At 41.5% G+C, this 17,536-nt stretch overlaps 1 protein-coding gene across 1 annotated transcript in view; it reads left to right on the plus strand.

Annotated features, from left to right (window-relative positions):
* Window positions 1–17,536, plus strand: part of CACNA1C (calcium voltage-gated channel subunit alpha1 C) — a gene marked incomplete at its 5' end in the record, with an annotated part of 490,257 nt that overhangs the window by 385,535 nt on the left and 87,186 nt on the right. The window contains 6 exons of the mRNA XM_082008523.1: window positions 143–368; window positions 6,277–6,484; window positions 7,332–7,452; window positions 9,393–9,507; window positions 10,593–10,713; window positions 10,845–10,914. Of these exons, the coding sequence (XP_081864649.1) occupies window positions 143–368; window positions 6,277–6,484; window positions 7,332–7,452; window positions 9,393–9,507; window positions 10,593–10,713; window positions 10,845–10,914 (861 nt within the window). The remainder of the gene's footprint in view (window positions 1–142; window positions 369–6,276; window positions 6,485–7,331; window positions 7,453–9,392; window positions 9,508–10,592; window positions 10,714–10,844; window positions 10,915–17,536) is intronic.

The following is a 17,536-nucleotide window of genomic DNA, read 5'->3' on the forward strand; positions in this document are numbered from 1 at the left end:
TCCATTCTTTAACCAAAGCTTATATGAGGTTAACCTTTCAGATGGATCCCAGAAGGGGAATCTTATAGGCAAGGGCTGATGGTTAGCTGTGATGATCTTTTGACTAAGTTTCATTGATCTGTTTCTGTTTGTTTTTCATGAGACACTGCCAATAAGGTGCTGCTAGCTCTTTTCACGGCAGAGATGCTGCTGAAGATGTACAGCCTTGGTCTCCAGGCCTATTTTGTGTCCCTCTTCAACCGCTTTGACTGTTTCATTGTGTGTGGAGGAATCCTGGAAACAATTCTGGTTGAGACAAAGATCATGTCACCACTGGGCATTTCGGTGTTGAGATGTGTTCGACTCCTAAGAATATTTAAAATCACAAGGTACTTTTGTGCTTCTTTGGGAATAAAGGAGGTCTATGGCTCAATGCACAACATATATAGGTACAAGTCACTCACATCCCTGTTTTTTCACTTTTTCTACCACTAACTGGGTAGTGAGAGTGCTAGGTTGACAGTCCTCATCTTCTGAAGGCTGTGACAGGATGGGGAGGGCTGTACAGACTGGGTATCCCTGATGTGAATGATAAGGATTGGTGAGGAGTCTGTCATAGGGGACTGGAGACACTTGATTCCATGCAGATTGTTAAACTGAAATCTGGAAGAATCATGTGAGCTGAGCTTGGACTCTTAGGGTTTCCTGCAAAAGACAAAGTGAAAACAAAACAGTAGATAGCCTTGTGACCTTTTCTGTTGCTTTACGATGACAGAGAGGAGCCTGAAAGACTGCTTTGAGCTGAAACAACGTTTGGCTGAGGAGCTCGTGCCAGCTCCAGTAGACTCAACAGTGGCCTCAATGGGAGATTGTGTCAACACCAGCAGCTATAGGCAAAGGATGTTGCCAGCCCTTCTCCTTCGGAGGAGTCGAGCACGAAGCAGCAGCTTTATGAAGAAACCAGGCTTTTCCAGAGTCCAGTCTCCCCTCTTTTTCCTTTTCCTCCTTTCTCCTCTCCCTCTGCATAAAGGCACAGTGGTGTCTATTAAACAGTTGCTGCTTCCTGCAGTCAGGTACCTCCAAAACACTGGCTTTGTTTGGCAGGAGTTTTCAGCTTGAAGGGAGGTTGTAGGAGAGATATGGGAGCTCTTGGAACAAATCTTTCCAAATGCTCTTCTGAAGCAGCACAGGGTCTGCCTTTTCCCATATGGGCACGAGTCAACACCTTATAAAAAGCTTGACTGAGGTGGTGAAAGAGTGTATTTTCTGCAACCTCAGCGATGAAAATGTCCCTAGAATTGCTATAAACTCTCCCAAAGGAAATTGCTGGGAAATTAGAGATAAAAAACATAGCGCATAAGAAAAACAAGACCAAAACTGGAAGACAGTCAAGATGGCAGAGCTGTGAGGCAGAAAAAACAACAGACTTGAACTTGTGCATCGTACAAGATTTGCCCTTTTTTATAAGCTTCTGAGCCTTAACTCTCTGGCAGGGTGGATAGTTTTCAAGGTCAGATGGCAGAGACAGAAAATCAGTTTACAGTCTCAGAGAGAGAGGCCAAAGAAAGCCTACAACTATTAAAAAAGAATAGGTGGTCTGTTTAGATGTGTGATCATAGAAGAGGTAAAAATGTTCCAGCTAACAAGAGTTTCCAGCAAGAATGGCATCTTTGCCCTTTCAGAAATAGTGGGGGTCTCTGGTCTGGTGACTGTTTTTCCTGGATCTTTGGGTCTGAAAGCTATCATCAGGGCGTCCCAGGCCTGGTTTCTGAGGAAACCAGTAACTGTTTCAGGCATTGGGTAATCAGATACACCCAGGGCAACATACCAATAGCTATAAAAGCATAAGCTTCAACATAGCATCCTGGAGAGGTCATTGTTTTTTCAAGACATTTCTCCACTCCTACACAAAATATATGATCTAGCTAAGAGAATTCTCTAATAGAAAGGCAAATGCTGAGAGAATATCATTAATACTTTAGGAAGCTTGAGATATTGGAGTACTCAAATATTCCTAAAGCTTCTAGCAGAGGTGTAACGTTGGAACTAAATAGCAGTAGGGCTAGTTATATTTACCTTCATTCTGCAGCAGAACTAAAATACAATTTTGCATGGAAGCAAATGTTACCTGGAATACGTCTCCTGCAATATGTACAGGCGTCTGTGTCTAAAGCACAAAGCTGAGGAATAACTCATTATGAATAATGTATTAATCAGATTTTGCCTTCTATCCTGTTCCTAAAATATTGGCAAGTATGTGGTAGTGGTCTCAGATTTATCTGTGCTTTTTAATTATTCATAATTTTCTTCATGATTTTTCCCCTCCGTGGGTGAAGTTCACCCTCATGTGGAAGGCCCTAGCACAAGCCTCCAAGGCAGTATTTTAGACTTCTTCATGTCTTACTGCAGGAGAGAATATTCTGGCATTAAAGCAAAACTTTTACTTCTGATGTTCTCCAGTAAAATACAAATGTTTCCATTATTCATTCAGCTCTAAATACAGTGATGATTTTCTGATGATGTTATCAATACTGGTGGAATACACCACCTGAGTGCAATGATAATACAGCAAGATACAATCCCAGAAAGCTGGGCAGGGTAGGAGGGATGATAGTGTAAAGTTTTGTGTCAAATATATATTCATGAGCAGTGACATGGGGACATAAAGTGGAGTGATAATCAAGGGCATTAAAAAGGCACAAAGCAGTAAAATTATTCTCGTGAGAGTACATCAGTAGGTAGCCTAATCTTTATAGATTTGTATGGATTTTCCATGGTAAACACCAAGCACAAAAAAATTCTGGGTGTGTCAAGATGATACACTTCTAGGAAAGCTCAAATACAGCTCCCTAATATAATAGAAACAAGACACCATCACATGAACACTGCCTCATTTTAAAAACCACATTTAGAATTTCAAGAGCAAATATTTCTTCCATAATTATAAATACTCTTCAGAATCATTTAGTTTTGTACATTAGACAAGCAGACAATATAATTTGTTTGGTTTATTCTCCCTAATTTTTACAGGGCGGTGCACAAAATCTCCCTTTGCTACGAGAAGACAAATTATTTTTTCTTTATAAATAGTCCTTTGCTGTTTTATAAATCCCTATATTTTGTCCTTTATACTTGAAAAATAAATTATTTGCAACAGCATACTGAAAATTGATATTTTATACCTAATCCTGCCACTAGTTATGTCACCGTAGGGAGGCGAGAGGGCACCTTTTTTTGTACCTGCTTTCAAAGTGGTTTTATATTGGATGAACAGTGTGGGAAGCTTTCCTACAATGAGACTGCCAGCTGTTGCTACTGTTTTAAGCTCTGCACCTGTGAATGCTAGTATCATAAAGACATAGTGGAAGGCAATGGAGAGGAGAGGGAAAAGAATAAAGAACACATTAAGTTCTAATCCATTTCTGCAATTGATTTTTGTGTGAGATGTAGAACAAACCATTTAACTTCACTACATCATTCCTCCATTTTGAAACAGGGATCGTAATCGCATCCTACTCACTGGGGTTTTGCAGTGCCTGATTCTCTGGCATCCTCAAGGGTCTGAGATCTGCAAGCGGGAGATGTTAAGCAGCACATTCATTTCCCTATAAGTCTGAGGAAGCAGCAATGCTTTCTCTCATACCTCCCATTATATGCTGCCTGGTCCGAAACCTCTGATTCCATCCAGCAGTGCCACGAGATTTATTGTAACTGTTTATTCTTTGCAGTATATTAACCAAAGAGGATGAAGCAGTGTGACACTTTTTCTTTGTCTGGGCTTCATCCATTCCTGACTTGAAAGCCTTGTGCTTCATTGAGTGACCCCGGATTTCACTTTGAGGGGCTGTTAATGTTATTTCTGCAACCACCTAATGTGACAGATGGTAACCTCCGTTCAGGCTTACTAGGACACTAAGACAAGACAATTGTGATTTTCACATCCCAGTCAAGTCAAGCCTTCCTTATCCTCCCCTTTTTCCTTTTTCTCGTTCTTTCCCCACCCCCCACCAATTGGTTTGTTAACTTTTATAATGGTGCTGTATTTCTAGCACTCAGTACACAGATAAAAGAGCACTAATCTTATCACCAGGTCATCTCAGTTAATTGCTTTAAGTTTGATAGTTACATAAGAAACTGAATCTCAGGTATTGAGCCACTTGTAAGAGCTGATAAAAGTCTGTGCAGTTGTGCTCAGAGATAGCAAGGCATTTAAGCTTAAAGGGAATCACTGAGCCTATTCAGATGGGTAACAGCTCTACTGTATGCCTCTTAAGGGCACGGCTAGAAAGATCTAGAAAATGTGTGTCCTGGCTGACATTGGAGGGCTTGGAGAGATATTCTGGACCCCACCAGTTTCTGGTTTAAGGATGCTAAAGTCAGTCGAGTTTCATCAGAAATGCATTTTTCCCTTTTCCTGTGTCACTTTCCCTTCCTTCCAAAGTGTGAAAGTATGTGAGCTGTAAGCATAAATGCAAATACAGCGAGCTGTTACATTGCACATTCGGTGTGGACATTTGGTGGCATTGAGCCCACAGTTTCCATGCCCTTACCTTTGCTCTGCAGTTTTTCATTGCTCATCTCTTTAATTGCAGTTAAACTTTAAAGCATTCTAGTTTTCTCTGAAGTGCTGAAGCTGGGCTGGAGGGAAAATATCACAGCTCTCTTTGAAGCTCCACCCTTGGAGATGAACCAGTTGCTGAACTTCAGAGGACATGGCGGTGTCCCTCTGCAGATCAGAGGAGATCTAACCTTCATAAAGTGATTGGGCTGCTCATACATTCCTGTCTTCCATGGGACAAGGAAAGTAATTTTTTTATGCTGATATTTTTAAAATAGTAATTTAACTGGGATTTTAAGAATCCTTGTCTCTAATGACTACACTACCTTCATGTATACTGAAGGATCAGCTTCCTAAAAGGAGCGAGAGCACTAGATATGTCTGCCATCCTTCTCAAGTGGAACTTTTGTCTCTGAGGAAAATATGGCTAGAAATTCAGAATCCTCTAAGAAAAGAAAGGTTTGATATTATGGGCTTTGGGAGAAAGGAGTAGAGAAATTTGGCAGTGGTGGAATCTCAAAGCATGGTGGTAGGCCACAAGAGATGGTGCTAGAAGGAAGACTTAGAGATCACAGGCAAACATTACTGGCTTGCTGACCTGTGAAAGCTGTTGAAGCTTGCTGGTAATGTGCATTCAAAATGAGGTGATTGGAAGATGACAGCTAATCTTCAGCCCAGTTTGAATGCTCTGTCAGACTCAAAACTGCATAAAAGAGAAGTGGTCCTGACCAGCTAAGAAGTAGACTAGGAGTAGTTGAGCAGATGCAAGATCAAAGTAGAAGTTGCTTTATGGATGATGTGGTGGATTCTTTAGAAATTTTTTCTAAAGCCTTTTTCCAACACATGGCTACTCTGCAGGCTGGCAAAGAATGCAAGCAAACTGACGTGCTGCAGCAGAGCATGCTGCTGGCATCTCTTTGAACCCTTAAGTGGGACCACAAGGGCAAGAAGGTCCTTTCTCTGCATCATACATCAGTCTGATCTGGCCACAAGCCAGAGAGAACAGGTCTTAGCCATCCTCTCTCTTGAATGAAGCCCTTCCAAAATGTTCTGCAGCCTGTTTGAGGAAGTATAGCGGGTTTGATACCCAAAAAAGCACTAATGATGTGCTCTTCCAAGAAAGAAGGAAACTCTGGACTTTATGGGTGTAGATCTGGAGTCTCTTTCAGGGTCCATGTAAAAGGTCCTTTAATATCTTTCTCATTCCTCTCAATCCCAGAAAGCTTAGCAACCTCTATCTGTGAGTGAGCCTAAGCAAATACTCGTATACACCAGATTTTGGACAAGTGTGAATTTGCATCCAAACTGTTTCCCCATCTGCTCTTGTTAGTTTTTACAGGCCATTCTCTGGAGTGAGGTATTCTGGCTGCCATAACATCTGTGAGTGTTCTAATGAGGTTGGTTAGAATGTAACTCACTGAAGCAGCAAGAACTAATCACCGTATATTGATGTAAGATTTGCAGAGCCTTAGATGGAGAGTGCTGCAATAATCTTCTGGGTGTGCATATGGGGTGGGGGGTGGAGGGAATTGTGTATGTACACGTGTGGTAGTAAAATTACTCATTAGCTGCAGTAGGTCTCATTATCTTAGGGAACCACATCAATGATTCAGTGCTTAACAGGGTATTTGGAAATGCCTGCTTATACGTAGAAGGCAGCCTGAACCCATAACCTGTGCAGTCCATGAGCACCTGTCTTGGATTGCAGGAATTTTAACTGCCTCTATTTTCTCTCCCAGATACTGGAACTCCCTGAGTAACCTTGTGGCTTCACTCCTGAATTCAGTCCGCTCCATTGCCTCCTTGTTGCTGCTGCTATTCCTCTTCATTATCATATTCTCACTCCTGGGGATGCAGCTCTTCGGGGGCAAGTTTAACTTTGACGAGATGCAGACCAGGAGGAGCACATTTGACAACTTCCCCCAGTCCCTCCTCACGGTGTTTCAGGTAAGGGCAAGAGTGGTCCCAGTGGGGCCAACACGTTGTGTTTACACGGGGTGAAACAGAGGGCAGGTCCTGCACCCTTCCCCTTCGGCCTGACAGTCCTCGAGACTGGACATCAGGCCAACAGCTCCAGGAGCAAGGTGCCCTGCTGTGCTGCCAGCACAGGGATATTCCCTCCCAAAGTGGGGAACCAAAGCTAAGGCCCCGGTGTGTAGCAAGGCCACCAGGTCTTAGCAGGGTAGGACAAGAGAATGGCAATTGCCATGTCCCAGGGCAGCATCTGCACACCAAAGCCCAACCCTGCAGCTGTCCTCCCCCCTCCCACAGTTCTGGGGGACAACATGTGCTCACAGGACCAGAGAATTAAGCAAATGGCCTTTGAGCTGACTGAAGTTTTGGGAGTGATCAGCCAAGAGCATCAGGATCATGATTTTGCATGCAAGGTGAAGGGAAGCAGCGGAGAGGGCTGTGCTGAGGGCTGTCTTCAGTGCCATAGGTTGTGCAGCCTGTCTGAAACAGGCACGTGGAAGGGAAATACCTGTGAGAGGTGGGGAGACTTGAACAGAGTTGCCTGCGAGAACCATTTGGCTTCAGCCATTGTCTTCAAGGGAACATCTCTTTTCTTTTTTTTTTTTTTTGATACGGTCTAGGCACAGACCCTCTTTGCATTCTCCCTGTTTTGCAGTGTGGGGTGTTTTTTTATTTTCTAGATGAACACAGACAGAGTCTCCAACCATCCTGGGGGAGGGAGTGTTCTCTAGGACAGTAGATATCTTTGTGTTAATGGGGTTTTCAAATTCTCTGTGTGGTCTAACACTGTATCCCTTATTGGTGGGAATGTGTCATTTAGATCCTGACTGGGGAGGACTGGAATTCGGTGATGTATGATGGGATCATGGCTTATGGCGGCCCCTCTTTTCCAGGAATGTTGGTCTGTATTTACTTCATCATCCTCTTCATTTGTGGAAACTGTATCCTTTGATGCTACTCTTTTCTCCAAGTAGGGCTGAATTTAAAGCTAGCCTTTACTACTTTGTTATGTCAGAAAATAATGAATTTCATACTTTACATTTTTACCTTTCCCTAGGTCTGAATTTTGGCTTTGCACTCCCAAAAGTTAAACAAGTTTGTTTAATTTTAGCTAGTGCTAAGACTTTAGGCATATAAACAGTTGTAAGAGCCAGCTACGTGCCAGTTCCGCAAGCAAGCTTTTATTTAGTAACTTTACATGTTTAGTGTTTTTATTTTTCATTCCCTTAATTCTCTCTTAGGTTTTTCTTTCCTGCCTTCTCCAAAAACTAATCTCTGTGTGTACCTCCTGTACTTACTGCATATTTTTACTTTAATTGCTTTTTCAGTAATATATTCCATGTGCTTTCATCCAAGCCTTATGTGGAAGAAAAATATGTATAATCTACAATATGCTATATACAAATGTTGTAATAGCAGTAACATATGTTTGACATAACTGATTTATGTGAGATCACATATCAATTCACATATAAACTAACAGGAACCATGTTCCATTTCAGTTACTCTAATCTGTGTGTTCTTCAAGCAGAAAATCGTGTGCTATGTTATCTTCCAGCCTGTGCTGGTGTTAAGTAACTTCAGTTCTCTCTGGCTTCAAGGTGAAGTGAGGGCACTGTACGTATCCCAGGAGATACAAAGCACATTGCACAATTGGGCTGTGAGTGTCCTTTCACAGGAATTTGCATATAACATAGAGCTATGGTTCTGTTCCATATCTCAGTTTGCTCCAAATTTGTTCATGTTTAGTTTCTGCTTCCCTAATAAATGGCCCTCCTGTGTCAGAGGTGACATTTCTTTTTATACTGATTCTTCTATAAAGCCACCTTGTAGTCTCAGCCCAGCTCTCCTGGCCTTTCCTCATAATTCAGATCTCTCAAACCCTGTTACTTGACATTTCAGTTGACCTGCATACCCTCTCTTCAAAGTGAGATGGTGCAATTCCACTTATCTGAAGGTCGAGGGAGGCAGTCTGCCTGACAGCTTAAAAAAGCTACAATTTGGATCTCTTTGTGAACTGCAGAGGAAGATGTGAGCCGGCTCTACATGCTGGCTGACTTTGGAGCCATTGGACCTTGGAGCACAGGGAGGGGGGAGACTGTATTTCCAGACTAAGCCTTGAACTCGGGTTTACTTAAAAGTTATCATGGTGTAATAAACCCCACTCTCAAGGAATTTATAAAAGAAGCTGATATTCAGATTTGTAACATGAGATCTGAACACTGACCGGCAAGACAAGAAAACAGTTGTGATCCCTTGCCCTTCAGCTACATAGGCATGACTGCCCATGCATGGACCCTCCGCTAGGAGATGGCAGAGTTGTCAACTCAATCCTTCAATGTCCAGATTAAATGAATTTCTTTTTGGTTGCCTACGAAATGCTAATGACAGTGCTATGCTTGCTGTCCATAAAAAACACATCAGTGAGAATACCTATAATGAGGTTGTTCGACTCCAAGTGCATAGGCCAAAACTGGAAAGCCCAGGTGCCTTAAGGTATGAGGCTCTTGAATATGAGTGCTTTAATAAAAATGACCTAAACTGTCAAAGATGCAAAGCATTCAGCACTCCCTCTATCTTCAGTGGGATTTGTTGCACAAAGCAAGACTCTCTTGGGAAACAGGAAGTCTGGACTAGATGCTTTATATCAGTCATTCTGTTGGGAAATTTTGGAAAGCCCACACAGTGTGTTAGTCATTTGGATGGAAGGTGAAGGTTTTTGCATGCTGAATATGCACATCCTGAACGTTTGCATGAAATGGAAGTTTGGAAAAATCCAGGAGATCTGATGGCAGGTTGCTAAAAAATTTCAATTAAGAAACCTTTGGTATAATGTTCTGCAGTTTTCAAAGCCTGTTTTCTTTAAGTAGCACACAAACAGATATTCTGCTGAATGTATTTTTGGCCATTGCTGTGGACAACCTTGCTGATGCTGAGAGTTTAACATCTGCACAGAAAGAGGAGGAAGAGGAAAAAGAAAGGAAAAAGCTAGCTAGGTAAATCCATTTGCATACACCTATCTACATGCATATGCATTTAATCCTGTGTGTATAATTACACACGTTATGCACATATATATGTGCAAGTAAGTATGTGTGTACATGTAATATATGTATAACTTCTCCGTCATTTTGTATAGACTATATATGTGGTTAATTATATATGGAATTATGTATATATAAATTTTTATGTAAAAGAATTCAAACTAAAGGACAAGAAGGCGTCATGAGCTGGGAGTCCCACAGTTGCAATGGTGTAATCAGAGGAAAGAAGTCTGGGTGACTGATGAGTTTTCAGGGCATCAGCAGAGAATGAATGTGAAATGGTGTCAGTTACAATCCCATTTGAACCTCCTTATTACCTTCTGATTGCTTTGGAGCACAAGGCCTATTTTCAGACTGTCATTCCCACAACAAGGTTCAGCAGCTTCCTTCTCTTTTGAGGCCACATGCTGTCCTTCTCTTACCAGTTCTTTTAGTTTTTGCGCAGACTCTTAGGAGGCATGAGCTGGATGGAGAGCTTCTCTGTCATTCCCAGCTGCCAACAGCAGGGGAGCCTCTGCTTGCTGGTTGTTTCCATTCGCCGTCTTCCAGGCTGCTTGGAGGGCATCTCTTTTGCAGACCTTTGTGCTTCATCCTGCATGCTAGTCAGCAGGTTTCCCTGGCTCGGGGAGTGCAGCGAGGGGCAAAACTTTGTAGGCAACCTAGTGGAAGTCCACAAGATATGGGTTAAAAATTGTTCATGCCTTTGTTATTGGGTGAACAAAGAGATCTCTACTGACAGATCTAGAATACACATATGCACAAACACACAAGCACATACAACCCCCACATGTGCATGCACACCCACCCACACAAACACATGCCATTGAGTGAGCTATAAAATAAAAGGTTACTATATGGAATTAAAGCACAGTTTCTGCCTTTGCTGCAGATGAGGACAAGGTGGAGCTGCTGGAATGTAAACTGGTCTCAGCCAGCTGATCGTTCTCATGATGTGTGCTGTACTACATGAAGTTCATGAAAGGGAAACAGCTTTTCACCTTTGTAACTCTTTTATTTTTGTCTTGTAAAATCATTAGAACTGCTAGTCCTGAAAAGAAACAAGAGATAGAAAAAACAGCTGTGGAGGAGGAGACAAAGGAGGAGAAAATTGAGCTGAAATCTATCACTGCTGATGGAGAATCCCCACCTGCTACCAAGGTAAGGTCTGCTGCCAGCCAGCACACTCTCTCTGTGCAGTGCTGGCATGAACAACTTGGATGTCTGAGGGAATGAAAGCCCTCTGCCTCATCTGATAAAGGCTTTGCTTCTTCTCCTTCCATTTCTGTCAGATCAACATGGATGATTATCAGCCCAATGAAAATGAAGAAAAGAGCCCATATCCCACAGCAGAAGCACCAGGTATATATCTTCTTCCTTTTATCCCTGATTCAACAACGAGAAGTTCCAGTTGCGAACGCACATAAAGCCAAATTGTGGTAGCAGGTACACTGAACATGTAGTGCTTTCATGATGGGACAGGATGATGTGCTTGCCTGTGTTTGCACAGGTGTGGACTTGGTCCTTTGCAGTTCCTATACTGATTAGTCATATTTGATTTGGTTCTCTGTAAAGTTCTGTGCAGAGCTTTAAATCAAAATCACATAGAAATCTCTGTATTTGAAAATATACACATGACTTTGTTTTCAGTCTGTTTTTTCAGTACTTGGCGGTCAGGGGAGACCCACACAGACACTCATGAAAGGCAAAGTGATGAATACATTTTTGCATTTGTTTTTAATGAAAAAAGACAGTGTGACTTATTAACATAATTTTAAAGGCACAAGATCTCAGCCTAGATTTGGAAAAAAACAAGCTAGAGCATTAGTTAGGCCAGTTTTTAAGTCAATTGGACCTAATTAACTCCATCCTCAGATATATAAAAGATTGAACTGATTGAAGAAATCACAGAACTGGGAGCAGGTTTTCTTCAAGAGATCCTGAAGGCTAATGGGGGTGGAGTTGGAGCAGAAGAATTATAAGCTAGTCAGTTCAACTTCCATTCTTGGGAAAGTGCTGGAACAAATGATTAAACAAACTGTATGACTGCAAGATAAGGAGATGACTAGCAGCCAACATAGATTTGCCAAGAACAAATCATGTCGAACCACCATTATTTTCGTCTAAAAGGGACTGACAAGACTTGTAGACAGGAGAAAAGAAGTAGATGTCATATTCTTTAGCTTTGCTAAGACTTCTGACTATCTCTTACTACATTCTCATAAGCCAGATAGAAAACCATGGTCTAGATGATTGGGAGAGAAATTGGTCAGACCCTTTATGTGGAGAGTAGTGATAGCCCAAGTGTCATTCTACAACCCAAGGGCCTATTCTGAGTTCAGTTCAGTTCACTGTTAATGACCTGAATGATGGAAGAGAAAATATGCTTATTACATTTGCAGATGACATGAAGCTAGGAAGGACAGGAAGCATGCTGGAGGACAGCATTAAAATTCAAAGAGCTCTTGAGGAACCAGATAAATGGTCTAAATAAAATTGAAAGTGCCAGGCTCTACATGTAGACAGGAATAAACAACTTACAAATAAAGGATCTTAGGTGACAGCTAGTTAGGTAACAGTCCTTGAGAAAAGGATCTGAATCTTGTGATCACAAGCTCAACAGGTGCCAACAACATTTTGCCATCTTTCAAAAGGCAAGCAAGCAGTGAGATTTTTAAACAGTGAAAACATGACACTTCAGTCATGTTTATGGGTTTCTTCTAACTGGCCACTGAAAGCTAACCAGAGCAAAGCAACAGGGTTTTTTTGTTCACTTTTGATAAAATCTCAGCCTGGGGTATCGTATCTCATTTTGGGTGCTCTGCTTAGCAGAAGTGGGGCTGAATTGTAAGGAGTGTTGAAGAGCATGGTGAAACAATGCTAGTAGGAAGCAAGAGCTAACATTGAAATAATTGTGGTTGTTTGAGCTAAGAAAGGCAGGATAAACATCTTCAAATGCGTAAAAGGCTGTTACAGATAGGAGGGGAATTATCTCCCATTATGAAGAAGTAACAAATTTAAGATTCACACCAGAGGAGAATTTTCTAATGGTCAGGCTAGAAAAGATTGTGAAGATGGTTGTGGAAGCCCAGCATCACTGAATGTTGATAAGAACAGGTCAGAAAAATATCTGCCAGAAAAGGCTTAGATATAATAATTAGTTGATCCTGGCTTAGCAGAGGCATGAACCAGAGGGCCTTTTGTGATCCTTTCCTGCTCTGCCCTTCTGCATTTCTATGATTATGTAACAGGCTGTAATATGTTTTAAAACATATTCTCTTCTATTCCATGATTCCTAATAAGTGTCTGTTAATAGGTTGATGTGATAGGGCGAAAAAAAGACACAATAGTTCATTTTAAATAAATTGTCAAGGGTTTCAGACAAGCAAAAAGGAAAACTTTTCATTGCATTTGATTTTCAGTACAAAAAATCCATACATTTGCTATACTTGTATTCCTCCATATTTATAGCCCATTTATCAGGAGTAGAGTGTGGTTCCAACACCATGCAATACTGCTTTAACATTGTCTGGGGCAGATCACTCTGACTTTAATCTTCCCAGCACCTCTATAGGCACAGGCACTTACTGGATACCCATCTCCAGTTGCCAAGGGGTTTGGAGGAGTCTTTAGTCAGAAGCACAAATTAAAACAGCTTGATACAGTTCTGTTTATGTTTCTCAGCTGGCTTGGATTTGCAGACCATTAAATTTTTTTTCAAGTGAAGGTACAGCCACTTGTATAGCAATTTTAAGCCTACTGATAACACAATTGTGTTTTAGTTACCGTCTGTGGACAGCTTAGAAATAGTCTGGCATGGAAACTGTATGACAGAAACTACATCTACAGTTTGTGTCACGGGCATTTTATCTGCAGCTGTGCATAGGATTAGAGTGCAGAAAATTATGTAAAAACACTTCTAACTCCTGCTTTTGTGTGCCAATCCCTGGTTTGGCATACTTTTGCACAGAACTTAAAATTTGAATGGATGGTCAGGTTTTCTCCTGTCTCCTAGAGTATTAGAAATGCAAAGGGACAGCATCTTGGTTATTTGCCATTGTATGTTGCCATTTGTAAACAGGCCTATTCCTTAAATTGTTTATCAGTTCTGTGTGAAGAGTGAAGTTACTTTTTCTCTGAAAATCTTAGCTTTTTGCTGAAAATCATCTCTAACCACTCACACAATTACCTGACCACTTCTTTCAGAGTGCGTGGAAGTCAACTACAAGGCTCAGATGCAGTAAAGTTTTGTAAATCCTTTGTTACATCAGACTTACCATAGTCATCTATCCCATTCTGCTGTATAAAACTCAGAAACACCAAGGCCCCCTCAGAGCTGATTTGGTGTGTCACATCTGCCTTGTGTAGTCAGCTTTGGGGAACAAGGCTCCAAGGGTTTCCCCAGCATTAGCAAGCAAGAATTTTCCAATCCCTACATGCACACCCGCCCAGTTCCCTTGTGGCCATCTGACCAGTCCAGAATCCTTCTGCTGATTGCTGATCTGTCCAGCTGTGGTGCAGGAGATGCTGTGCAGCCATGTACAGCCCCTCTGGGAACACACCTTTTCCTGCCCACTTGCATGTGGATCCATTTCAGCTGTGCTTTGACTGTTGCATCCTATTGCTTCTTAGATGCAGTCAGCTGGTTGTACCTATTTTCGGTTTATGATTTAAGCTGTTAATGCCTGTGACCCTTCCGCAGCTGTGTACCATTCCATCCTCTGAAAACATCCTTCACCCTAACCCGGTGTTCAGAAACAATTTGAAATTGTCACTTCATTTGTTTTCCCTTTATTCTTTCAACCTACCTCACTCAGTCTCCTATTTGTTTCTGCTTTCTCAACCAGTTTTCTCAATAACCTCTTCTGACTCTATTTGCTACACAGTGTTGCTCTTAGCCCCCAGAATAGTCTGTGTACTTCCAGCTCATCAGATCACCTATGCCCTTTGTTGGAGAGAGAGGCAGGTTTTTCCAGAGATTTGTGTACACTAGAAGGATTATTATGATGATATGTTTATTATAGAAAGACAGGGAGCTAGTCTTGCAGTCTAATACAGAAACAGACAAAGAATTCAGAACGTCAAATGAAGGTAAAAGCTTGGGGTGATTCATGGGAGGTTGAAGCAAAGCAATGTCCTTACACAAGAGCTCTGGTCTTTGTACAGTGAAAAAAACAACTCCTCATCTAATTTTTCACTGATGCTGCAGTGTAGCCTGTGTGTGTTTATGGCTTCAAAACCAAAGGACATCACCATTCTAATGAAACATAATTCAAGACGATCCCCCAGATTTTAATTTCCTTGAACTTTAGAAGAGTTCAAACCTAGATCTGAACTTGGCAGCTCTGAGTCATGTTTCTTTATGATTTCATGGTAAGCTTGACTAGAAGGGTCACTTTTTAAACACAAATATACCTAGGTATAGAAAACAGTCAAAGAACAAGTGTTGGACTGCAGCCAATGTGCTGCCCAGCCCATCTGTGAATACCACCTTGACTTTTGCTTCTATGAATGCTGGCAACTGTGCAACACAGTTTCTATATGCAGGTAGGTAGCTTAGGTAGTGACCTGAGCTGAGGCTGTAATCCTGTTATTCTTTGTGTATTTGGGCCTCAGCGTTTCCTTTCTTCTGTCCCCTAGACCCTACTTTAAATGAAAAATATTTAGAATATTATTCTTTATCTATGGCTGAGGAACTGAACGTGTTTTCCAGTCTGAAGGTATGTGGTTGCCAGAATCATTAATATATTTCTTGCTATATGGCAGACACAACAAAAAGAGGAGAGGAACAATGTTCTTTATGGTCTTCATGGGGCTGATCCTTCTGCTAAGAGTCCATTTTCCTGAGGCATTGTTCCATACCCATTTAAAAGTGTTTTTTAAGCGTTCCTCCAAGTAAAAGAAAAAGGATGATCTAATAGCGAAGGCACAGAACAGGGACTCAGAATACTAGTCTTTATAAGTAAGAGTCTCAAATATCCCACGTGATCATAGGCATTGGCATTCTGGACGAAGAAGAAAAAGAATTTGCTTACCTCGTTCATTGTCAGCCCACTCTGAAACCTATAGATAAAAGGTGCAAGTGCAAAGCATCGTAATACTATATAAATATGACCATTAACATTAACACCAATTTTACAACTACTATGCACAAAATTACTTCTGAAAGAATGTTTCTTTAACTAATAAAGCCTGTAGAAACAGTATTATAAACTATACTACAACATAAAATTAAGCTGTTAAACAATAGACCAGCTTAAAAGTACAAACTCTATGTACCCGCTCAAACATTTATGCAAAAATCCATCAAGTGAATCTGAGCTGAACTCTTGCTACTGGACGTGTAAAGAAAGAATCCTATTTGCATGTAATAATGGTAAACATTGAAAAGGCCACTTTTCTCCTGTCTCCAACGTCTAGATTAGGTTCTGTGCTGATTCATCTGTCTTTTCTGATGCGTCCATTACCAGATCAAGTACAGTACCTGACCCTAAAGGATCAGGCTTTTCCTGGAATTTATCTCACTTTATGGACTCAGGATAAACCTTTTGACTAGAGTTTCCTCCTTTGCATTGGCTGGAAGATTAATCAGTTGCATCTAATATATCAGGCTCCTTTCTCAAAGTATTTTTCCCTGCCTTGCTGATTGAGAGGATTGGAATCTTTAAAATAGCAAAATCCTATCATGACATTTACAAAACAGCATCTGACTTCAGCAGGTAGAAGAAATCCTCAAAGGGGGAAGTTCTCTTTCACATAGCACTTAGCACCCATCTGCATTTTTTCCTTGAGAGTGCTCACTGATCTGCACAGTGCCTGGAGATCTGCTCCCTAGGCATCAGGTTTGAGTGTCTCAGCCTTGTTCCTGCCTTTTCAGTCTTCCCTCCACTGAAGAAAGGGGGAATTGTCATGAAAGGGGACAATTTTAAGAATTTCTGATTGGTATAAGTCAAAGTGCCCGTGCTCCATGTTTGCTCTGGGGCATACATGCGCTCATCCAGACACAATCCCAGATCACAGAATCACAGAATCACAGAATCACTAGGTTGGAAAGGACCTTTAAGATCATCAAGTCCAACCATTAATCCAGCGCCACCATGTCCCCTAAACCATGTCCTGAAGCGCCACATCCACACGTTTTTTGAACACTTCCAGAGATGGCGACTCCACCACCTCCCTGGGCAGCCTGTTGTGGCAGTGGCTCCATGGAGCCACTTACAAAGAGGAGAAAACCAGATCTTGATAATCTGGATGAATGGTCTGAAGAAAAGAAGAGGCAGTTCAATAAGGATGAGGTCAAAGTGCCACTCTAAGGAAGAGTCAGCAGCACAAATGCAAAGCGGGGGAGTGACAGGCTAAGCAGCCGCTCTGTGGTACTTGACCTGTGCTTTGTGCAAACCAGAAACTGATGGCAAATTAATGCCAGAGTGCAATGAAAAGAAGTGCCCATGAAGGACATTTAAACAGGAAGATAGTATTACAAGATATAAGAAGTAAGCCAGCTCTCCTCTGCACCAGTAAAACCTCAACTGCAGGTTAATCTTGCAGATAATCTGGAGGAAAGTAGCAAGAATGATCAGAGACCTAGGGAACACAGCACCTCAGGAAACACTGTTGTTGTTTTGCTCTAGGAACCAGAAATTCTTGCAGAGGCATAATCATGCTCCTCACACATGTAAAAGCTTTCTGTAAGAGGAAGGGAATTCTCTATTTTCTGTGTCCATAGAAAATAAGAAAATAAATAATGGACTTAGACCATAGCAAGAAAGATTCAAGTCAGTCATTAGAATAAGGTTTTTTTGCAGAAGGGACAGTGAAGCATCTAAGGAGACTGTTGTGAGGATATTGTGGGTTTACCACCATTAATGGTTTTACAGAGAGACCGGATCAATGTCTGCTAGGGCGAGCACTGGGCAGCAGATGCTGCCTTGGAGAAAGGAATTGGGCAAGGACTCTCAAGCTTTCATCATCCTATTTCAATGAT

The sequence above is a fragment of the Phaethon aethereus genome (genome assembly GCF_964289735.1).
Source record: "Phaethon aethereus genome assembly, chromosome: 1".
NCBI classification, from domain to species: Eukaryota; Metazoa; Chordata; class Aves; order Phaethontiformes; family Phaethontidae; genus Phaethon; species Phaethon aethereus.